This window comes from Dunckerocampus dactyliophorus, chromosome 15 (genome assembly GCF_027744805.1).
Source record: "Dunckerocampus dactyliophorus isolate RoL2022-P2 chromosome 15, RoL_Ddac_1.1, whole genome shotgun sequence".
NCBI lineage: Eukaryota > Metazoa > Chordata > Actinopteri > Syngnathiformes > Syngnathidae > Dunckerocampus > Dunckerocampus dactyliophorus.
The window spans coordinates 4404752-4430027 of record NC_072833.1 but is presented as its reverse complement, the minus strand read 5'-3'; the positions used below and the strand labels follow the sequence as shown (position 1 = coordinate 4430027).

Genomic DNA, 25276 nt, shown 5'->3' with positions numbered 1-25276 from the left:
AACAGCTTACTGACCTTCTCGTCTCTACAATGTGTTTGATACTTTCCAATCAGGCTTTAGCCCCCACCACAGCACTGAGACAGCTCTGATCAAGGTGACAAATGATATCCGTCTGAACACAGATGCAGGCAAAGTCTCACTTTTAGTTCTGCTGGACCTGAGCGCTGCCTTTGACACAGTTGACCATGTGATGTTATTACAGAGGTTAGAAAACTGGGTAGGAATCTCTGATACGGCTCTAAACTGGTTCAAGTCCTATCTGAAGTACAGGAAGTACTTTGTTGGAATTGGTAACTGTGTCTCAGACCTAATGGCTATGACCCATGGGGTTCCCCAGGGGTCAATCCTGTGACCCCTATTGTTCAATATGCACGTGCTTCCTTTAGCTAATATGCAGCTGCAATGTGTCCTACCACAATGATGCAGACGACATTCAGATGTACGTGTCACTGACGACCGGTGAACGGGGTCCTGCAGATTTGCTTTGTCACTGCATCAAACAGATCAGTGTATGGATGTAAAACAACTTTCTCCAGCTAAACTCAAACAAAACTGAAATCATTGTCTTTGGCCCACGGAAACAAAGAGAAAGTGTTATCAGTCACCTTGAGACTCTTTCTCTAAAACTTAATCATCGTGCTGGAAATCTAGGGGCAATAATGCACTCTGGTCTGAACTTTAACAGTCACATTAAATCAATAACATCATCAGCATTTTACCACCTAAAAACATTGCCAAAATCAGGGGAATAGTGTCGAAGCCAGATTTACAAACTAATCCATGCCTTTGTCTCCAGTAGGCTAGACTACTGTAGCAGCCTTCTCACTGGGCTCTCTAAACGATCATATTTTGACTTCATTCTTGTAACATTGTAACTTTTTCCACAACCTAATTTTCCAAAAATGACAAATTTGTTTTGTATATTTCTCATATTATTACAATAAAAAAACATATTTTTTCTTTCATAATTGAACATTATAATACTAAAATGACCTTATTTTTCCTCATAATAATACAACATAATTCTCGGAAGTAACAACTTTTTCTCATTAGATTACAACTTTTTTCTGTTAATTTTTTTTATTTTATTCTTGGAAAATTACTGCTGGTTTTAAAATGTTTGCTTTTTGTTTGTTAGTTAAATAATATTTTTTGAATGCCGCAAATGGTCGCAAATGGTCCCCGAGCCACACTTTGGACACCCCACATTTAGGGTCTCACAATGTTTCTGTCATCACTTTTCACTTTTCGACATCTGTTCTTCTTTAGTACATTCCTAATGGTTGCAGTGGCCAATGTTTTTCATGTTGTTTTTCACCTCTAAATGCAGAAAAAACCTATCCTACCCAATCTGAGACTGAGCATAGGCATTCAGTGCTATTTAATGATTGAATAAGCAACGCGATAGGAAACACCTGAGCAACAAAACACGTTCCAATGCTTTGCACATGAAAAAGCGGGTTGGTTTCAAACAAAAGGTGCTATCTTCGAAGTGTAAGAAACTGGAAATAAAAGCCGAAATGTTGCTCTCTGGTCTCATATTCATCTTTTGATGTCAAACCCAAATGTTTTCATTCTACAGCAAAAATAAAGTAATTGACCTCACTGTTCTAGTACTTCAAGATGGCACTGCATGCCAGTTTGTTGCTTTGGAACGGTGCAAGTATGACATTTTTTTTTCTTGCTCTGAATTTGTGAAAGTATGCCAGCTCGTTGCTGGAGAACTGTGAAGGTATGCCAGTTTGTGCTTGTTTGGTGGCATTGTGCGGACGTAAAGAGTCAAACGACTGCCCCCTCGGCGCCCGTCTTCGTTAGCTCCCCTGCAATGCTTCTTGATACGCTGTTGTCTCATTATACTCCTGTGTGTGTCCTCTGTGAATAGACGGTGATGATTATGCAAATGCAACCATCAGAGAGCAGCGGGGATAATGATCACAGCGCTTGTGTGTCCATTTGCACAGGAAGTTGAATTTAGCCCATTGTCGTTGTCTTTTTTTCCAGCCTTCCAACACCTGGCTGCACAGTAGAGGGGGCACAAGTGTCAGTTCATTGAGACTCTAACGAGGGCAGCCAGAATGTGTAAAGGTATGAACAGGGGGCCTTCTTGCACCAGAAGATGTGTGAAATGCCTCCTTTTGGATGCAGGGATTCACATTTTTGAGCTCTGTGTGGAGATTTCATGTTCTCCCAGTGTGTGCATGCGTGGATTTTCCAAAAACACGCATGCTCACCAAATTTGAGACTCTGAATGGTCAATAAGTGTGAATGGTTTTCTATATGTGCTTGACCAGTCTAAACAAGTTAGTACTGTGTAAATAGTGGTATAGAAAATGGATGAATGGGCGTTTTTATGCGCCTTTTGTCATATGAACTCCTGATTTTGAGAAATTTTACTAAAATTTTATAAAAATGAGGTGTAAAGTGTTATTACAGCCTTGCTAGCTCAGTAGTGATAACAGGGTTGATTTTGATGGGTCATTATTTTTGGAGCAAATGAGAGTTTATTACAAAAATGTGCACTATTTACTTTTACGTCCCAAAACGGTTCGTCTCATAAAAGTGCAATAAAAAAGTAATATAGAGTAATCCCTCTCCACTTCGTGTTTCACTCTGTCATGGGTTTTCCAACATATATCAATTTATACATCATGCTGTTTCGTGGTTGAGTACAGTCTTTTACTCGTCATAAAATATGCAAATCGAAGCAAATTGTATGTATTTTTTGCCTAAATTCAGCATTTCCAAGCATAAAATGGGTAAATGAACTAAAATACATACGATGTAAGTTACATTGTGATGATCTGTAGTATTCTACACTGGTCACTAGGTGTCAGTAATATCACTGTAATGTTCAGTGAGACACACAAGCAACAGACGTTATTGCCAGAACAACAGGATTTTATTGCAGGTTTTAAATGATCTCACAACAGGCAAAATTATCCCTAGCGGGGGCTACTGTTGCCGCCGTAACCCACGCCAAGCTAACACTCAACTCTGAAGTTCCGATGTCATTTCCTGTCCGCCCCCCCCGCTCAGCTCCCCTCGCAACACACACGAGCATGAGTCTTATTTATGTCTTATTTTCGGTTATTATATCTACAGTCGTCCCTAGTTTATAGCTGTTAATTGGTTCCAGACCCAACCGTGATAAATGAATTTCCACAATACAGGAATCAGTGTTAAAAGAAATTAATATTTTCATAGTTAAAGCATAGAAAACTTGTTTATGACTTTCTAAATAGCTTTTAACATTATTAGGGCCCTGTAGACATAAAATAACATGCCTATAGTCACCTTCACACTCCTATTATTCATTGTTTACACGCGCAACTCTTAATGCTGCAGGGACTCGAGACGGCCACTAGCTAGCAAGCTTGCAAGTTAACAAGCCAGAGGGCTAACCAGTTAGCCTCGAATTTATTTCTTCTAAACTTAACAAGCCAAAAACTTACTACGACCTTGGAAGATACTGTTTTTTTTCACTCTATCATGTCAGACACGTCACATCCTACCACGAAATGGCAATCATTTATTAATGATAATTAATATCTGAAAAACCGCAGTAGGGAGCGATAATTGAACCGCGATATTGCGAGGGACAACTGTACTATAGTGGGTAATACAAGTGTAAAGGAGAGGTGTTATTTTCATGTCTCGAGGACTCTAATAATGATAAAAGCCATATTTAAATGGTCGCAAACAGGGTTTCTATGCTCCAAGTATGGAAATATTTGCTTTATAAATAAGGAATCCTACTTCCCAGAAATTCACTTATCACAGTCGGGTCCAGGACCAATTAACTGTGATAAACGAGGGATTACTGTATTTTATCCATCCATCCATCCATCTTCTTCTGTTTATTCGAGGTCGGTTGGCGGGTGCAGCAGCCTAAGTAGGGAAGTCCAGACTTCCCCAAGGCCTCCTACTGGTCCGACGTGCCCTGAACACCTCCCCAGGGAGGCGTACGGGAGGCATCCCAGCCAGATGCCCAAACCAACTCACTGTATATTATATTTTTCCATTTTCACCGTGGCCTGAATGTGGACAAATGGTATAGAAAATGAATGGATGGGTGGATGCGGCCATTCAAAAAATGACCTGCCCCCTGTGCTTTGGACACTGCTGCTGTGGGTGGTTCCAGACTGAAGGTCAAAAGAGCGCTAGAGCAACAGCAAAAAGGCTCATAGGGATGCTTTTTGCGAAGGTCACGGGGCACTGAGGCATAGCAGAACCAGCAACAAGATTGTTCCCCCGGCCTACTTCGTACCAGGAACACTTCCCTAAGTGTGCTCCTGTTTTCAAAGCAAAGAAAAACTATACCGCAGAGATTGGCTTTTCAAATGATCTATTTCCATTGTTGTAAAGAAGAAAAGGCATTTCATCTCCGAGCAATCGGGACAATAGGTTAGAAAATAAAAATGCTCCCGTTGGGCGCTTGGCCCCAGTCGTGGAGGGTACAAACACAACATCAATCATCAGCATGAAAAGTTGACGTAAAGAAAAAAAAGCACATTTGTCAGGAAAAAGACAGCAAACTTCCTGGAGTTCTCATAGCTGCCTGGAAAGCCGCCAAAAAAGCCGAGCACGAGCAAAGAGGCCCAGCTAGGATGCGTACATGCCATACTGCCTTTTCCCCTCTGTTTCGTTCCTAATGTTATTTTGCTGGCTAATGAAATAATCCTGCAACAATGCGCAGCCTAATGCTCTAATCAATGCCAATTAAAGTGCGAGCCTTTCCTACCGTTCGCTATGACAAAAACACACAAATCATCGGGTCCGCCTTGGCTCCTCCTCGCTTGCCTCCATTTCATTTCGCCGAATGTTGGACAACAAATAAAGCAGGATAATAAAGCCGAATGGGAGAAGATAGTCGGAGAGGAAGACACAAACAAAGTGGAGGTTTCTGCAGGTCTCAGCATGTCTGAGGGACTTTACAATGTTTAATTACTGCTTCAAGTCATCACTTTTTTCACATTTTTCACAGTTGCTGCAGTGATTTAATGAGAGTTTGATGACAAAGCACTCGCTTTCTTCATAACTGAAAATGTACATAATAGAGCATTATCATCTTTCCACAGTGCAACCTTGCAACAGATGTTATACAATGATTGGACTGATGCTTGTCATGATACTCTGACTTTACAGCGATGGAAAGAAACAGAGCTTATGAAAGTGATCGATTGCATGACGCTTGCCTCCAAGGTCGACCCGGCGTAGATTAGAACAAATAGGTGCCTTGTTTGTCCTCTCACGGTCAAAGATGATTATTGTTTGCGTGGGCAGACGGTCTACGGGGGTCCGCCCCATTTGCCGCACTGTCTGCAAATTCACCCGGACATCCTTTTAACATGCTTTTAATGAGGAATAAAAAACGCTTCACTGAGCTGTTACAGGCCAATGTCCATTATCCTGTTTGTGTTGTCAGTTTGAGTGCTACGATTCCACTAAAAATAAATAAAAGTGTGACTTTTTGCTGTCTAATTCAGCTGTGACACAACAAAGAATGTCAAAGATGGGTTGTCTTATATTCGGAGTTCGAGAGATTTGTACAATGTAAAATCTGTTTTGCCAAATGACTTCTCCCCGACTAACAAGCGACACAAATGTCTCCCTTGACCTGGAGAAATGCAGCAGCAACACAGAGACCCGCTGGAAAAAAGTGCCTCACTGGCTGTTAGCAAGTTAGCAAACAGGAGTAATGATGCTCGTTTTAAGATAATGGAAGTGATTTTTTTTTTCAAAAACAGGTCTTCAAAAAGTGGGGTCGTCTTATATTCAGGTCAATACAGTACATTTGCAAAACGTGTGGAATCAACAAACACAGTGGATATCCTGGAATTTGGCTTAAAATTTGAGTGTTAAAGTTTGGTGTAAAATTTGAAGAAAAAGGCCAGAATTTGGACAAAAACGGTAAGATGCGACAAGCCGATACAAAGCAGCAGTTTTGCTTTTTCTTTGGCTTCTTTGTGTATTTTTTCACAAATATTTAGACTCTCATCTTAAATAATATTCAGAAATGTTCTTCTCGTAAAATTATGACTTTATTCCCATAATATTTTGGTTATTGAATATTTTCTTATTATTAATGTTTAATAATATTATTATTAGAATTGTGTTATTAATTTTGTATGTTATAAAACATTTCAACTCTTTGCTACTAAAATGAGATCATTTTTCGTCATAACATTGCGTGTTAATTCTCTTAACATTGCAACTTTTTTCCTCGTTAGAATACACTTCATATTTTGACTTTATTCTCCTAAAATTACAGCTTTTTTCCATTACTGTTGTTGTTTTTTTTAAATTATCCAACTATTTCAAATTTTTTCTTGTAAATTTTCTTCTCGCAATTATGACTTCATTTCCATAATATTTTGACTTTATTCTTGTAACATTATAAGTTTTTCTGCAAACAAATTTTCAAAAAACTTATAACTTTATTCGTTGTTTTTCAACTTAAAAAATATATTGTCTTTCTTTAATATTTAAACTTTACGTTACTGAAATGACATTCCCTCAAGATATTACAACTTTTTTTTCATTTTTCTCTTAATATTTTTACTTTATTCTTGTAAAATTACTGCAGAATTTTTCAATTTTTGCAGTTGTTTTTTTTTTGTTTACTTGTTAAATTATGTTTTTAGAATGTGCCGTGGGCCACAAATGGCCCCCAGGCCACAGACTTGGACTTGACTCAGACAATTTTGATGACTTGGGACTCAGCTTGACAATATCATCAAAGACTTGCAACTCGATTTGGACTTTGACATCCGTGACTCAGGACGTGACGCAGACTTTAGTCCGATTCCTTGAAAACACTTGAGATTTTCAGTGACTGTGTTGAGAAAAATATGTCCTCATTCAGAGTATTCAACTAACATGATTGTTATGATGTCATTTGCAGCGAGATAACATATTTTCCCTTTCAATCTGCCTCATTGAATGCATCTATTAACGTCCAATCAAGTTTGAGGACGAACAGTGAACGCGTAGATTACATTTCTGTGCACTGACTAAATCCTGAAGGCTATGACTTGCCTCGACCTTGTCTTGAGTTGACTTGAGACTTGCAAAACACTGACTTGCTTCCACCTCTGAACAGAATACAGTGACTAAATATGTTCGCACGCTTTATCAAACGTCACAAGTCCACCTTGCTAATTAACCTTTTCTTGCTTGCTCTTAGATAAGCTATGGTTTTCTGTGGTTGCACAATGCGAAACAGGGAGATGGGGGCTCAAACGGCGTATGGCTAAATACGCTTCCTTTCATCCGGCTTAACACCGCAAATGGACCTCATTGTTTTGAAAAATTTCCATTTTCTGCCATTCTGCGGGGATGGGGCGCACGCTGTGTTCCAGTCCGGGGGCCCGACTTTTCGCGGCGAGCGAGGTCCTTATCGTAAGTATTCAGGGTGCACAACTGAGCAATTTGAGTTGTGCACCAAAACGGAGGGAAAAAGGTGATTAATAATAAATAGGCCGGCGTCATGTGCTGCACGTGTCTGATAAAACGCATGTTTACAGCATCATGGCTCTCCCACTTGGCAGTGTGAGTGTTATTTTGAGCAACAGCAAAAGTGGCTCTTAATTAGCATTACAGATGAAGGTTATTTTGTGTGTTTGGGACTGCGCAGCTCATTCTGCAAGGTCATTTTAGGACAATATTTTGGAAGAAAAACTTATTTCTTAGCAGGATCATTTTTTTCTTTTTTTTTTCTTCCCGCTTTCGACTGTTCCTTGTCAGGAGTTCCCACAGCGAGTTGATTGTATGAATGGTTTTGGCTGAGTTTTCACGCCGGATGCTCTTCCCTGGTCAGGAAACGCATCCATGCTCTCTGCCATGAAAGGCAGAAGGCATAGGATCTTTTTTTGGAGTGAATGTTGAGAGTTTTAGCATTCTTATTGGTGAGTATGGTGGTTTTATTGTCATTGCAATTGACAAAAATGTCATGAAATACATTTCCATTTTTACATTGAAATGATTAATTAATTATTGAAATAGTTTATGAAGTGATTTACAAAATATAATATTAAACGCAGTTGTGAAACTATTGACTAATTACTAGTGGGGTGACGAGACACTCAGTTTTACAAGATTTTAACATGAATTTTAAGAAAAGCACAACGAAAATATGACAATATATTGTCATCTACTAATTTAATTTCTACTACGTTACCTTGCATTGCTCCTCAGGAGGCTACACTCTGTGTGTATGCTACCGGATCCGCCTCCACCCACCGAGACAAAGACTGTATGACTGACAAAAGGGCTCACTCCGTTCATGCCGTCGTTCTATGGAACAAATGAGCCAAATTATCGAGTTCATTATCATTTATTGTATGATTAATTAATTAATTTATTATCGTGAGACTTCTTCTGAACGAGAAATCACGTCTTTTCAATTACAGTATTTAAGGTCATTTTTATTTATTAATTCTCATTTTTATTCATCTCATTTTCAAATTATGCATGTAATGCCATTCTAGTTTCCTCGTTGTGACGCCGTCCTGACGCTGGCACCATTTGCCTCATTAACCAATTAACTGGAAGTGCGAGAGATGCAACTAGATCCGTTTAGATCAGGGCGAGTGCTGCGTCACCTTCCCGGTGAGTGTAATTGCGCCGGACGTGCTAACTAGTGGCGCTCGGAACCACTGTGGGGCACCGAAAGCAGCCTTCCTCTGCATCACAAAAGAATAGCAGACATAACCTTTATGGCGGCATGGCTGAGTTTCCTGCCTGTAATACAACAGACATGTGCCTCCTCCCACTGCGCAGTAACACACACATTTTCACATGTAATGATTTTTAGCAACGGGGGAGCCCGGTATTACACGCACCACTAACTGCTGCACCAGAACAAATAATGTCGCTCGGGACATCACATCAATACAGGGAAAACTACAAAAAGCTTCATATGCTTTCTCTTTGGTGGTATCCAACCCGTCATACTTGACAACACACCGCGTTTGCTGTCACGTTAACCGTAATCCTTGAAGGAATTACGCCAGCAAACTGCCACTGCGATCGGTCCGCAAGCATGATCACAAGTTATTATATTTCCCGTTCACTTTAATTGCTCACGGGTCCGTAAGGAGCCATCACTGCGTCCGGATCCGGGCCGAGGACCACCATTTGGTGTTTTCCACAAGGTCAACAAATGGGTACGGCCAAACAGTACCCAAACAAAGCATCCATGTGTTGTGGGCTCTGTGAGGAATGGTTAGAGGTTCTTTTAGAGTCGGGACACTATAGACCAGAGGTGCCCCTTACATCGATTGCAATCGGTAGCATACTGTAGGTCGATCGCGCGTGCTACCCGCGTCATAGACGTCACTTTGTAGGAATCAGCTGTCATCAGTCAGCTGACATTAAGCTCACCTTCTGATTCGCTGTTGCTCCTCTGCGGCAAAGATTAAGTGCTGAAAAGATGGTTTTCAAGCAACACATGGAAATGCAACTTTCATCTTTATTATTCAGATTACGAATACTGCATCCTGAATGCCACTAGAAATGTGTGCTTTCTACACTTTTGTTTGTGAAACAAGCTTGTCTCCAAAAGCATTTTGACAACAATCCATAGGGGGCACCAAAAATCAGTCAGTGAAAAAATGAACACGCTAAATAAAAATCACTCTCAACCTTCAGGGACTGACATGCAATGTCCTGACATGTCGTCCCCAAATTAGGTCAGCACTCCCCAACTCTTTTACTTGTGACCTACTTCAAATGTTAGCTTATCATCGCTGTAAGCCTCCCGCTGTGAGCACCCGCTACAAGCAAACCTGTCAAAATTCGTCTCCGGCTCAATCCTGCGGCAGCTAATACGGTCGCAAAGCTGCAGATCTGCTCTACGGGCCGAGCGACTGCTGGTGTAGCCGGCCGGCAGTGTGCTTTATCGCTAACTCTTGACAGAATTCTGGCGGCAAGCAAATCACTTTAGCGAAGAGAGGGCCAGACTGTGAGCAGCTGTGATCTGATTTTATGCTGCGCATGTTGCAGGAAAGGAGTTGCTGAGGAATTGAGCGCCTGCAGCTCCTCATCTCATGCATCAGCCCACTGTGGATGCTCTTCCTTCTGTGACCTCTTTCTCTCCACCAGGCTTAGCAAAACACAGTAACATATAACCTGGATAATAAAAACAATATATTGTTAGTAGTTGCACTCACATGCACAAATAATTGAGCTCTCTGCCTTTTTCCAACTTTTTCATTGGTCGTTAAAACCATCCAACAATTTAAGGCCATAATCCAGCCCATTAAGATTCCAAATCACTTTTGTCCTTTAAGGACAAGCTGTAATGGCTCCAAAACATCTATTTAGGCAGATTGCACACGTGGATTTATTAGAGGGGCGTATGTCACGGATATAACCTCATTTCATCCCGGAGCTGAGGCACTTTTGATGAGAGACATTAAAAAGTTAGTGTCTAAGGGTGGGTGGCCTGCAGCTAACCTGCACCTCACTGATAAACTCAAAGAAGTGGCTTTTTTCGGAATAATGCACATTCATTTTAACTGCCTTGAGCAAGCCTTGATTCAAAGCTAAGAGGAAGAAAGGGTCTTCAATGCACAAGGTTTTAGTAGGTATTAAGGCAGCGCGCAATGCGCATAAACTGAAGGAATTCGTCAAAGATGTAGACTTTCTTGCTAAAATCTTTTTGCAGACTTAATTTCATGCGCTGTGCAAGTCCCTCAAGTAACAATGTCTCCTGCAAAAATCAGCAAGCCACCCACCCCCCTGGTTGTGTCACACGTTCATTTCTCAATGGCGGGGGCTTAAATCCATTTGTGCACGCCGCACCTCCTTGACCTCACCGATGGAGATTAATGAAGAGCTTTAGTGGTGACGAAGGCTATCAGGCACCACGCTCCCCTCCGGCTAATAGAGCTAAGAGTTTTACATAGCCAATTATGTCGTTTGCATTGCACTCTTTCTTTTTTTTTTTTTTTGAAGCACGCCTGTGTGTTGAGAGAGCTCGGCCGTCTGGGGCGTATTTGGTGAAATAAAATATCAAAGCCTTTGAGGCGGCGCAGGCGAGATCTCAGCCATTAATCTTTCAAAATGTAGCTTATTAGCGGAAATTAGGCAACTTTATTAAAACTTCAACTGCACAAAATGATTAAAGGCGGACATGAACCGTGCTGCTATGTGTCAATCTTAAATGTGTGCGGCTAAACACTGACATCCACACACACTTGTACATCTACTTGATCACAGGCTGCAGCGTGCACACCAGCAATTGTAAGCCATTATCACTCTCTGCTGCAATTACTGTCAGACGCTCGCCATTCTTTTTTTTGCTCCACATGCTCCAAAGTGCAATTTAGTCCTTAAAGTCACTCACTCACATAGAAATTCTACGTATGTTTTGAACATACATCAAATAATATAGGTGATGGCACGCAAAATGGAAAGTGGGCTCAAAAGTTCATAGGCAACAGCAAGGAAACTTGGCAAGCGTTAAATTCAATCTTTCCCAGCAGCAACTGCGTGGTTTTCTTTCAGATAAACCTACGTTGGATAAATAACTCAGGACTTTCAGGACTCCAGAACAAGGAAATTTGGCAAAGTGGTGTTATCACATACAGTACAATCTAGAAAGATTGAACGAAAACCGCAACGTACTAAAACTGAAGCGACTTTTTCCATTGGAAATAATGGAAATCCAATCATCTTTCCCAGACATCCAAAAATATTAACAACTATTAAAAATATAAAGAATGTTATAGTAAGATGAAAAAAGAAGACAGAAACAGAGTTGTTTATCGTTTTATGTCCGTTCTATCAATACATAAACCACACACACACAGAACAACGATGATTAAAGAATTCCCTGGCCGGAATCTGTCAATAGTGTTCCAACTCTAAAAGAACCACTATCCATTCTTCTCAGAGACTGAGTCACCAACGCGTGGATGCTTTCTTTGGGCGCTGTTTCGCCGTACGATAACAGAAACTGAAAACCAAGACATATATTTGGCAATCATTATCATCAAAAACCGAAACAAAAGGTTCTGCTGTGTCTGCAGGAAAAGGACATTCATGCTGGCATATTGTAGATTGTACATTAGGGTACGCTCCAGCTTTATCATCTGCGCAAAGGTGGGTAGCTGAATTCAAGAGGAGTAGAGAGAGTCTTGAAGATGACCCAAGGTCCGGACGTCCTGCCACAGCCATCACCCAAGTAAGCCGACCATTACCATCGTTGCTGTCATCATGGGATTAGTACTGTAGTTGATACAACTGTTGTTGTTCTCTCGTCCCTCCGCTCACTAAACTCATTTTTCCTATTCTCGCTCTCTATCTACTCTCCGTCCCTTTACTTTGTTTCTCTATTATGCGTACGTTTACATGCAGTCAAATAAGCCTATCATAACCACAATACTAGCAATAACCCGGTTGCGCACGGCCATGTAAACACCAATAACCCTTTTGAAAAACCAGAATATTACCAATGGGTTACTCCTTTTCTAACCCGAAAATTGGGTCATGTATACGCCTATCGGGATATCCCGATGGAAAGGAACATTCATTTGTTGTTCTAACTGAACATGCGCATGTAAACTGCATGTAAACGTAGTCAATATTCAGGTTAAGGTCCATATTCCGGTCCACATTCTTAAACATTCGGTATAACCCGTTTACTACATGCGTGAAATGAAAAAAAAAACAACCCGCACGGACAACGTCTCGACGCACAGAAGAGGTCATGACGGAATGTGCGTCATTTCCACTTCTTCTTCCTGTATCCAAAAACAACAACACCGGCACGACGGGCAGTGAACGTCTTTGTTTGCGTTTTGGTGCTGGTACTGACCCACCACCAGTACTTGACACTATTCTGTCTCACTTTCCTCATAAATGGAAGGCGAGAACGTGAAGAAATAGGAAATGGAGCCGGAGCTGATCCATCCATATCCATGCTATATAACCCCAAAGCCCCCCTCGGACACTTCATACAAACCCTGCTTCGCGTAACTGCTTGCTCATCTTCTGATAGATTTGGCTATTGCGGTGCTTTGTACCATCAATAAAAGACATCATGTTCCTGTCTTTCACCCCACTAATGAGGTGGCTTGTTTCCCCCTTGCTCCAAAAGTGTGGGGTTTTGTGTGCCGTCATGTTTACAAGTAGTTCCTGCCAATAGAATAGAACATGCGCAGAACACAAATTAATGTTCCCTTTGATCGGGATATCCCGATAGGCGTATACATGACCCGATTTTCGAGTTACAAAAGGAGTAACCCAGGGGTAATATTCAGGTTTTTAAAAAACGGAATATGAGTATATTCTGGTTTTTCAAAAGGGTTATTGGTGTTTACATGGCCGTGCGCAACCGGGTTATTGCTAATATTCCGGTTATGAGGGGGTTATTTGACTGCATGTGAACGTAGTAAATGTCAACCCAACTGGTCGAGACAGATGGCCACCCAACAAAGCCTGGGTTCTGTTCAAGGTTTCTTCCCCAGAAGGAGCTTTTGATGACGCTATCATGCGTGTGTTGAGTGCTAATGCTCGCATTTCCCTGATGTCAAGTTAAGTCATGCCGGAGGTTTGTTGGAACGCGAACCGGTCCGCGGATTAAAAAAGGTCGGGGACCACAGTGGTAGATAACGAGGCAATGATGTCACTCTTTGCTCTCTGCGTGAGTGACACCTCTTGACAGCACGCTGATGTTGGTAAATTAGGACAAAATCAATGGAGCTGAACGCTCTCAGCCATGACCTTTCCTCTAGCACTCCCCTGACCCCTGACAAGTGCAGCCGTGTAAGCCGTGTAAGCCTAGTGCTCTCTGGTGGTCTCATCTCCAAAAAGAGCAAAATGTGCTCCCGCACACCAAACCAAGGATGCGTCGTACTGACTGACACATCACATTCATTCTGCCAGCAAAAGTAGTCACGTGGCCGCCGACTTGAAGGGCATGGCAACCGTAACCAAGGGGGACGAACAGCCACTGTGCAGAGAAATGGACCTCATAATTAAATGAGCTCTTTCACGTTTTAAACTCAGGTTGTTTACAGCATTTTTGGGCTCATTTTCCATCATGAGGCGCATGGGCGGCACCTGTCGTGACTGCAAAGCTTGCCTTTCCAAGTACAGTCGGTCATCCCGTCATAACTCACTGTTGCATCATGAAATCATTTGTACACTTGCGTGGCAGAGTACAAAGCAAATGTCTGTTTAATTGCAATGCGTGCTAAATTGGCCTATTTTTAACAAACACAGCTCATAACATTTACATCGGGTGATTTTTATCTTTCTCAGCGTGAAACAAATAATGCATGAGCTCGTACAGCGCCTGCTGTTTGCAGGCTCGGGGGGGATATTGTTTTTAAAAGACATATGTTGCAAATTATGAAGAATAAAAACATAGTATGATGAGGCCAGCATGACTAATTGGATCAGACATGAAAAACAAATGAGCGTGTTTTAATATATACAGTACAGTGTATAAGAACATGCACAGGCAATATGTGACTTTTCAGTGTTAAACCAACGCAGAGGCTGTCTGCACACTATTTTTAAAGAAGCACCCTCGAGGGCGAACGTTTGACGTCACGGCTGTTGTCGTGGGTGTCATTGGCTGCAAATAGATTTGAAATCAGAGCTGAGCACCTTAAAGGCAAATGGGAATGGTGGGTACCATCCTTAACTATGTACACTCGGATTACGGCAAGGGACAGCACTATAGAGTAGTCAGCGTACAGCTTGTATACAGTAGATCACGATTTTCCGAGGGGTTAGGTTTCGGGACCACCAGCAAACACGGAAAAACTGTACTTTATACGCCTATAAAAATGTTCTTTTTTGACACACCAAACAAATTTTGCGTCTTACAGCACGCAACTATGGTGCGTGTACTATGGTACATGTGTGTCATCACGTTTCTATAAATTGTTACTAAGTCATAGTAATCAGATATGTTTCCCGTGGAAAAAAAAACAACTACATTTACATATTTACTAGGGCTGTCAGAAATAGCGCCATGACAGTGGTAACTAATACATTTCATTAATTACGTTAAAACTTTGAGCGTAATTAATGCCTGCGATCTTGTCAAGCCACACTTCTCTGTTATGCTATTATATGTACATAAATGCAAATGGTCAATTAAGTTGATGAAAAATGTTAAGCATTTTACAGTACATATCTATATTACATATATTGTATATAGTATTTTTTAAATTTTATACAGTATATATATACAGTATATCTATACACACTATACGCACTTTTTCACTCAATGCCGTCACCATCAACCAATTACCAATGATCTTGCTACTCGCTTGTGTTTCCAGCTACTGTATGTCAACGACTATTTAGGGCTGTGTGTTGAGTCACTTTCACTGGATAGTAAAATGATACTGCTATGGAAGCAGTACACGGACTACTCTTAAAGTATATCTAATCTAGAGTATTGCACCTTGAGAAGATGCTTTCTGAAATGTGAGGGGTGCACTCACCTTAGAGGTAATTTATCATACTTTCACCAGTGCTGTAGTTAGAGCACAATAACGGGAGGGAAGCCAAAGTTTTATTGAGTTTGCACTGCAACAGCTGACTTAATGAGTAACAATGTTGCCACTTTTCCTGATTTTTTTTTTTTGGGGGGGGGGGTTACATTGCACTAAGAAACTGCTGCTTAAACATGAGAAAGCCGTTCCCCTTGCCACATCCTACTATTGTTCTACAAAAATATTTACAATTTAGAATAGTTTATAGACTTTTAAAGGCGCCCTATTATGCAAAATAGACTTTTAAGTGATGTTGCAACAGTATTATGCGTCCCGAGAGTCTGTTTATGAGCACCAAACGGGAGAAAAATCTTTCATCTCCCTCACTCGTTTGCTCCATGTTGGTGAGAAGAGGAGCACAAATGCTTGCTTTAAGGCAGGGGTGTCCAAGTTGTGGCCCGTGGGCCATTTGTGGCCCACAGCGTGGTTTATATTGGCCCGTGGCACATTGCAAAAATAAAATAAACCCCCACACCCCAAAAAAAATGAGCTGGAAGGAAGCTGAAATGCTGAAACAACCTAATAATAACACAATGCTTTGTCTTGAAATGTATACAACTTTGTTTTAGCCTTTTAACATGATGCACAAAATCTTCTTTTTCAAACCGATACTGAAAATGCTCTACTTCTCAAGACCTTTTTTTAATCTACTTTTTAAAATTTTGACTTAACAGTATTTTGTGCACATCAGGAGATAAGAAGGACTCAAACAAAGTTGGATTTGACCGCCTATACCTGTTGATTTGTCATAATCAAATATCATGACATTACTACCACCACATCACTACTATCAGGAGAAGTGGAGTATAGAGCAGAAGGAGCCACCTGCTGTAGCCCAGCAAGGTGCACTATATTCGGGCACACGCTCCGAGCACCCGGTGTGAGGCCAAGGAGGTCTCTGGCAATCCTTTTTGCACTTTTCAAACTCCGTGGCACAACATGCCCCATGCGTCGCAGCTAAGCTGACGTTTCAGGTGGCTGATAAGGTTTTTTATGTCCTCGGTGGTTTGTTTTTCCCTTCATCGTGGAGCATTTGATGCAACTAGCACACGAAATGTCTTCCTATGAAAGTGAATGTTTGTTTCCACGTGAGCTCAAGGGAAGTTATGACAGGCTGCTAATGCCACAGGCAGGAGTAAAAAGGCGCGCTTGACTTGCTCACCCGCACAGGACGGGTAATCCCGCCTCATTGGAGCATTTTTTTTTTTTTATTATTATTGGTTATCAGAGCTATGATTAATGTTATCGGATTTATTGGTATGATGTCATAATTCCCTGATATCATGTATCGAGGAAAAGGCTTCTTGAGACGTCATCTGTACTTCTGTGTAGAAGGTGTCGGACGTTTCGCTCCTCATCCGAAGAGCTTCGTCAGCAAACAAATAAGTGCTGGTAGCTTAGGCCTTAAATACAGTAAGAGTGGGCGGAATTGGTGTGCCAACACCCTCCTCCTATTGGTTCGTTACACTAAGCCTGGGCGGAGCAGTGGTATAATCCTATCCTGTTATTCACACCTACGATAAAAGGGAAGTGTCGCTCCCTGAATTGGGTATGAACGACTCTGATACTGGCTTGTTAGCATCTATTGTTCTGGCTCGGCCCTGCCTTCACCTCATTTGCAAGACTAAGAGCTGTGGGTTTTGGTCTCAGTAACCTGCTGAACACAGGGTCCAAATTAAACCTCAAACCACCATTCCGATTCAATGATGGGTTCTGTTGTTTGACAAAAATAGCTTCCTTTACTCCTCTTTCAAACCATCTGTTTTCTTTGGCCAAAATCTTTACCTCGCTGTCCTGAAAAGAGTGATTGGTAGCTTTCAGGTGTAGATGTACTGCTGATTGAGGACCACTAGCATTGTCCCTGCGATGTTGATAAAGCCTTTTTTGGAGCATTTGCTTAGTTTCCCCAATGTAGTGCTCTTTGCATTCCTCATCTTTACAGTGGATGGAATAGAATAGCCAGAACAATAGATGCTAACAAGCCAGTATCAGAGTCGTTCATACCCAATTCAGGGAGCGACACTTCCCTTTTATCGTAGGTGTGAATAACAGGATAGGATTATACCACTGCTCCGCCCAGGCTTAGTGTAACGAACCAATAGGAGGAGGGTGCTGGCACACCAATTCCGCCCACTCTTACTGTATTTAAGGCCTAAGCTACCAGCACTTATTAGTTTGCTGACGAAGCTCTTCGGATGAGGAGCGAAACGTCCGACACCTTCTACACAGAAGTACAGATGACGTCTCAAGAAGCCTTTTCCTCGATGGACAACTCCTGTACGACTGAGAGCCTACACAGACGCTGATATCATGTAATTATCATGCACCCCTGAAAAAAATACATAAAAATATGAACTTGGACTCCCACATCCTTAAGATTTTCAGTATGTGGCCTTCGGTGGAAAAATTTTGGACACCCTTGCTTTAAGGTTTTCATGACCTCATGAAAGAAGAACCCTCCTTGCTCATGGACGTGATACAGCCTCCGAGCCGCCCCGAACTAGTTGAGCCTGCCCCGTGTATACGCCCCACCATTTCATATAAAAAGCAGGCTTCGCTACACATCTTAAAAAGACTTCTGGCGCTCTACTATCACTCAGTCAGCTACAGACATGGGAGCTGAAGGTTTGATCATTTTGTGTTTCCTAGCATGATGTTGCTGTTAAAATTTGAGTCTAATGTTAGCACTGTAGCTCACATAGCTATGCTAGTGTTGCTAGCGTTTGTTGACCACTGCTTAATGTTATGTTGTTGTATGTGATTTATGGCATCTATTACGTTTAGCAAGTGTAGCATTACAGGGGATACGTATGTAAAAGGTGTAAAAAGCACACAATAGCGCTTCTTGGAGAAAAACACAGCCCATTAGCATTAAAGCTACATTCACGCAAGGGTAGATTTTGGGCAATACACTACTCAAGGACGTCTGAGACTTATTTAAAATAGTATTTTGTACTATTATTTAAACAGGTTCTTTTGTGCAACATAGATTTGCGGCAGTTTGTCGACAGACTAAAGCCTGAGGGTGATTTTGGAGAGCATGTGTACCGTTTAGAATAGACAGCGGCCCCTTTGCAAGTGGCTCATCTCCGAGATGAGCATTAATTTTAAGATCTTCCTGCAAGCTGTCCGAGACAATGAAGGTGAACACAGCGCTGTGCTACATCAAGAAAAGCTTCAGGAACTAAAAATACTCCCCCTTAATCTTCAATTCTCCGCACCATCTTCATCAGAAGCCAAGTTATGGTCTATTGAGCGAGGCGTTACTCACTATAAGTGCCGTGACTGCAGCTGGTGCACGGAAACAAACTCGCGGATGTGCGCATGAGACTCAGCAGGAGGACATATCATTTTCTTTATGTCACTTGTAAAAGAGCCATTTATAAGTGTGAAATTCAGTCAATAAATTGTGCTGCCCTCCCTGGCCTTTTCTCCGTCAGCGGAACACATCACAAAATGTCACCATGAAACGCCTTCGGAATATTCCCCAAACTCTGCAATAAACAAGCGCGGGCGAGGACATCATTCACACTGTAAACACCTCAGGCCTTTTTCAGAGAGACGTCCACCCCCTCCCGCCTCAAAATAATGTTTTATAGCATTAAATTTAACGCATGTTTTTCATGGAGGGCCAATTTTCTGTTTTTGCCCGGGAACAATGCAGGCTTCCCCTGTGACTGGGGAGTCTATTGGAGCGGTTTTATGGTGAGTTGACTGCACCCTTGACTTGCTTCATGAGCTGTGAAGTCTCCACGGTCAACTTATAGGGGGGAAAAATGCTGAATCAGCCATCACCGCCCTATTTCTCCACTATATAGGTACATGTGTTTTTATTGTCTTTGGATTTCTATCAGTACTGGTAGAGAGAAATGGAATGGGAGTTTAGTCAAGATAAGATTTATGGCCACCTGTCAAAGGTCATAGGAAATATGAATTTACGAGTCATCATAAAACAATTAAGTCCCCAAGCAACAACGACACCTGGATGCAATAAAAATGATGATTAAACAATAAAACACAAGCACGCTGAAAGAAATCATTCACCGGGTCAGTGAATACAACCTAAAATGAAAAGCTTATCAACGTGAAATCTGAAATTGTTGAAAAAGCTAAGTTGTTCCAGATAAAATGTCTTCACTTAATCCTTTATGAATTATCGGCAGTGAAGATTGCCTTTTTCCAACAAGAGTACCACCTCGGGTTTCTGCGACTTGTGAATCTGCTGTGTATTCTTGAAAAGTTGAGTAGGTGGATATACAGCAGGGAGCCGCACTACGCTACTCCGGCTGACATCATGCCAAGAGCAGGTGCAGAAGAAGAAACACACTTTGCTTGGGCATGCACATCCAACCTCTGTTAACAGACATAGTTTGATTTATTTCAGGTTTTGTGCAATGCAGTCTTTTTCCACACCGCATGTGCGCCATTGAACGGCCAGAGACAGAAATCGCCACCTGCCACGTTTCGTTAATTACCAATTTGGTATACAGTAATCCCTCGTTTATTGTGGTTAATTGGTTCCACACCCAATTTTCGCAAAGTAGGAGTCCTTATTTATAACTGAATATTTTCGTAGTTAGAGCAAATAAAACCTGTTTACAACCTTCTAAATAGGATTTTTTAAACATTATTAGAGCCCTCTACACATGAAATAACACCCCTATAGTCGCTTTTACACTTGTATTATCCAATATAGTAGACATAATGAGAGTAAATAAGCCATTTAACCCTTTAGACGCCAGACGTTTTTTCAGTTTTTACTATTTCAAAAGGTTGTAGTTTGAAAATGGTTAGAGATAAAGGCATACTGTACTGTAAATGACAAAAATCATCAGTATGACCCAAAGTTCAAGATGGGAGTAAATTTACTCATCTAATTATTTGCATATTATGACGTCACCAGGCTTAGAATGTGTCAGATCCCTGTCTCCACGATACCGGCTCATCAACAGGCTCATCAAAATGTCTGATGCACTTGTGATACTCTTCCTCGTCTCTCATGCAAACCCAGCTGTCATCGTCATCATTTAGAGAGGGATCTTGAACACCACTGCTGCCTATTTTTACCGCTACTATTACAGAGCTAGATATCTAGATCTATCTATCTCTCTATCTATCTATCATGCCTATGAATATTCTCATTCATCCAGGTCATTGTATTCTGTCTCATGTCGATCTATTAGCAGTGCATTTTCTGGCGAGGCGTCTCCCGTGGATAGTACAGCGTATGGCGCTAGTTCGTATTTTTTTACATTCCGGCTACCCCCCTCACCATTAGCATAGACTCAAGTATGTGCGCCGTGTGGACTGTGCCGAGCAGACTCGCTGCCGCACAAACAAGTTGGTTCAAAGTCTATAACCTCCTAAACTTCGCCCACAAAGGTTCCTCAGATTGAAGTTACAGACATCCACCATCTCCTGGTGTAAAGTGTTAACTACATGAGGCACCACATTTGCAGAAATGGCTTGTTAAGCAATGCTGCTTGTCGCAATTTTACAACTTTGGTGCTTAAAGGGTTAAGACTCGTGGTCGTGTGTTTCTGTAAATGTGCTGATTGGAGGGGGCGGAGGGGAAGTGATATCGGCAGCTCGTGCTCGGGGTTATCATTCCTGTGTGAGATAATTCAAACCTGCAATAAAATACAAAAAAAAAAAAATTTACATCAAAATAAAAATTTGTTTCCAAATACAACACGATCTATTTACTATTTTCACATTTGGAACTGAACTGTATGTGCACGCACGCACACGTCCACGCACACGTGTGTGCATGCGTTCAAATTTCCCTACAGTGCGTAACCTTCTGCACGCGACACTCCTTCATGTTCTTCCACTTCCTCCTTGCTGTCACGTATGTTATTTTTCATTCAAATTCACATGCCAAGCGCTTATCAAATGCACTTCTGCCACCTTGTTTTTATGGCTTAAAACTGCTCCAAGAGTGACATTCGAAAAGTGTGCAGTTTTGTCATTACCTCTTTTTGCCTCTCGCCCAAAAAAAACCGTAATAGACATATACATACGCTTTTGGGATCGGGCGTATCATGGACAGGGCGTATAAAAACGTCTTTGGTATTGAATGAGTTGATAATCGGAGTGTCACTTGTTCACCACCACTACACAGGAAGCTAAACAGCTAGTCAACGAGAGTTGTGGCTGCTCATGCTCAGGAAAACACCACCTCTTAATGTTTTGGTAGAGAATCGTAAGTGTCAAGATCAGCCCTCAGCCCTAATCTCAAGCAACATCTCTTAATGGGACACCACTACAGAGCTAAATCCAAATTCTCTTACCTATTTGAACATTTTTTTGAAAAAGTATCACAATCATTACTTTCTCTGGTAACTAATTCTGTTACCAATTCAATTAGAACTTTAAATAATTACACTTTAAATGTAATTTGCCCAACATTGGTCATAAATCACATACAAGAATGTGTACTACTATGTGTACTACTATATTGCGGGTTAAAGTGCAGCGTTGCTTCAAACGTTCCGCTTATGTCAAACAATGTCTTATTCTGCATAATGTAACATTACATATCCTCAATTGTATCTTTGACAGACACAAAAGCTGCACTCTGAAGGGGAACACTACAAAAGGTGTCACCTAAAAATAATCCGTTTGATAGAGGCTGCAATTCTTATTAAAAGAACCTTCAAATCTAACGGGAAAGTGCATGTAGAAACACATCATCTGCTGTCATTCTCTGGAGATTTGAGTGAAAAGAGCCAGCGAACGTCACTGGAGACCCAAAAAAACCCTCAAACTGTCTAGGGAAAATAAAAATAGTCTGTCTAATGTATTAACACATTCAAATAGGATCTGAATATCATGACAACATTTCATGTTGCATCGAGAGAAAGTAAGAGCTGTGATAGTCTGCATGAGAAATGTCACTGGGCAATACATTAGGTACATCAGCCACATGACAGTCTTCAGTAGTCAGTGTGCACCGCGTATATTAGCAGAGATTCACTATCCACTGAAAACCACGCAACACTGATAGCGTGTAGCAGGGTAATTGTGTGAATGCATTTTTCATATACTTCTTCTTCTACTTCTTCTTCTTCCGCCTCATTTTGTTCTTCGCTAACTCCTCCCGCATTCAAACCAATCCAACGTCAAAATGTTCGGCTCATTCAGGACACAGGACACACACGCTATTAATCGAGACTTCTAAAAAAAAAATCCCACATTTATTGTAATTTCAGATTTTCTATGACAATTTTCCCAATGAAATTGAATGGGCAATTTATTTGGCACCCCCCACTGGTGGAAAATCATTTTCCATTTTCCATTACTGCGACATTCCACTTATTTATTCTACAGGGCGACATGACTCAGGTGGTAGATTGGTCGTCTCCCAACCCGATGGCTAAATCGTTCAACATATGTTTACACTTCAACAATCTGTTTCCATTTTTAGATTCCTTACCAATTCTTCTGTGTTTTTGTTCACTAACTACAATTCTCAACCTCTTCAAAACCTTCCATCATCCAAATGTTCAGCTCGTTCATCTATCAGGACTTTACATTTGTTTTAATCCCATATTTAGTGTAATTTCACATATTCTGTGATGATTTTCCCGTTTAAAATTCAAGATTCAAGATTCAAGATTCAAGAGAGTTTTATTGTCATGTGCATAGTACAACAGCAGTTATACCATGCAATGAAAATCTTATTCTGTTCATTCTCCCAAGAAAAGAAAGAAAACAAATGAAAGAAAAAGAACATAAGAAACATAAACACATAAACATATATACCAATAAATTAAGCAACAACAACAGAAGAGACATTAATACAAATAAATAAAATAAATAAATAAAGTGCTATGAGTGTGTGCGTGTGTTGCGTGCGGCGTGTGCGAGTGCTTCATTGAGGAGCCTGATGGCCTGTGGGTAAAAGCTGTTTGCCAGCCTTGTGGTCCTGGACTTCAAACTCCTGTAGCGTCTGCCTGACGGTAGGAGTGAATGGGCAATTTATTTGACGCCCCCTACTGGTGGAAAACCATTACTGTGACATTCTGCTTGTTCTATCTACAAGATGATATGGCTCAGGAGGTAGAGGTGGTGGGCCGCACGGTGGTCTAGTGGTTAACATGTTGGCCAACACAGTAGATCTGGAAGACCTGGGTTCGATTCTCCCCTGGGCATTTCTGTGTGGAGTTTGCATGTTCTCCCCGTGCGTGGGTTTTCTCCGGGTACTCACTCTCACATCCAAAAAAACCCATGCATGTTAGGTTAATTGGCGACTCTAAATTGTCCATAGGTATGAATGTGAGTGTGAATGGTTGTTTGTCTATATGTGCCCTGCGACCAGTCCAGGGTGTACCTGGAGGGTGTGTGAGAGTGTACCTCGCCTGTCACCTGTCGCCCGAAGTCAGCTGGGATAGGCTCCAGAATGCCCCCGCGACTCTAAAGAGGAGAAGCGGTATAGAAAATGGATGGATGGGTTGTTTCCCAGCAGGGGTTGTTGCTGGTTCAATCATGAGTCCTTGTGTAATGGTTATATACAGTATTTGTACATATATTTTGGAGTACATTTTTGTACTCCAACATTTCAAATTCCGCCGTTTTTTTGTCTGCTGACTACTCCCACATTTCTCAACCGCTTCAAACTATTCAAATATCAACATGTTCAGCTCATTCAGGACCTGTAGGCTCTTCTAAAAATGTTCCATAATTCAATATTTTCCATGACGTTTATTTCCATTGAAAATGAACCGCCAATTTCAATGTCGCCGCCTACTTGTGGGAATTAATTTCACATCTAAAATTACATGTGATACTCTGCTCATTCTGTGCACGGAAGCATGGCTCGGGTCGCACAGTGGTCGTCTCCCGACCTGGAGATTCTCCGTTGGTGAAGACATTTCACCACATTTCGAGGATATTTCAACATTCATTCTACGTTTCAGTTCATCGTTTCAGCAGAGCTGCGGTTTACTTAAGGGGACCATGAATTCCATTTTATTATACAAATATTGACACGTTGGCCATATTTTGGACACTATGAGGTGCACTCACGTGTGTTGCCAGTTATTTAGTCAATAATGGCATTGTGCGTTAATCTGTACTGCTATACAAGCTGCACACGGACTGCTCTAAAGTGTAAGCAAGTTTCATTTTTATAGTACTGTCTTTAAGATGTAATAAAATGCTTGCTGAAATTGTGTGAGATACTGTGCGTGTCTGTATACTGTAACCACTGGCTATTTTTATCACCCTATACACAGACAGAGTGTATCAGTAAACAACACATGCGTTAGCCTGTCAGCTTGTTAGCGAACCGTCCACACATTGTGAGCAATAGTAAGAGTGAATCATGGACAGTTGTTAAGCTTGCAGAAGGAATGTCTTCGTAAACTCACATAAAGTAAGCAGAGAGCTTACCATTGGATGATTCCCTGTGCTCCTCTGTGGTTTTTCACACTGCATTTGGACATGGGGTATTCTGCAAAAAAAAAAAAAAAAAAAAAAAAAAGTCAAACATATTATCAGTTTGCATGGATGTAAAATAAAAGCTTAGTGGAAACTTGCCGCACTGTGTCGCCATATGGTGATCTACGTGTTCATCTGCAGCATATAACTAGTTTTGGATGAGAAGAAGCCTCTGCAGTGACAGATGAGGGATGTCTCTCTCGCTGAGTGGCTGCGGATAACCCTGCCCGACCTCCAGGATCATCAGTTTGTAGAACATAGTGTTAGAAAGCCTCCTGGGATCTGAGTGGGGAGCTGTGGAGCTAATAGGT

General features: G+C 41.3%; 1 protein-coding gene across 2 annotated transcripts in view; it reads right to left on the bottom strand.

Moving 5' to 3' along the window:
- Positions 1-25095, bottom strand: part of cald1a (caldesmon 1a) — a 163437-nt gene extending 138342 nt beyond the window's left edge. For both annotated transcript variants that reach the window (XM_054800083.1, XM_054800086.1), the window contains exons 1-2: positions 25065-25095; positions 24918-24978 (exon numbers count right to left, since the gene is read on the bottom strand). In XM_054800083.1, the coding sequence (XP_054656058.1) occupies positions 24918-24978; positions 25065-25080 (77 nt within the window). In that variant the 5' untranslated portion in view covers positions 25081-25095. The remainder of the gene's footprint in view (positions 1-24917; positions 24979-25064) is intronic.
- Between the last annotated feature and the right edge of the window lie 181 nt (positions 25096-25276).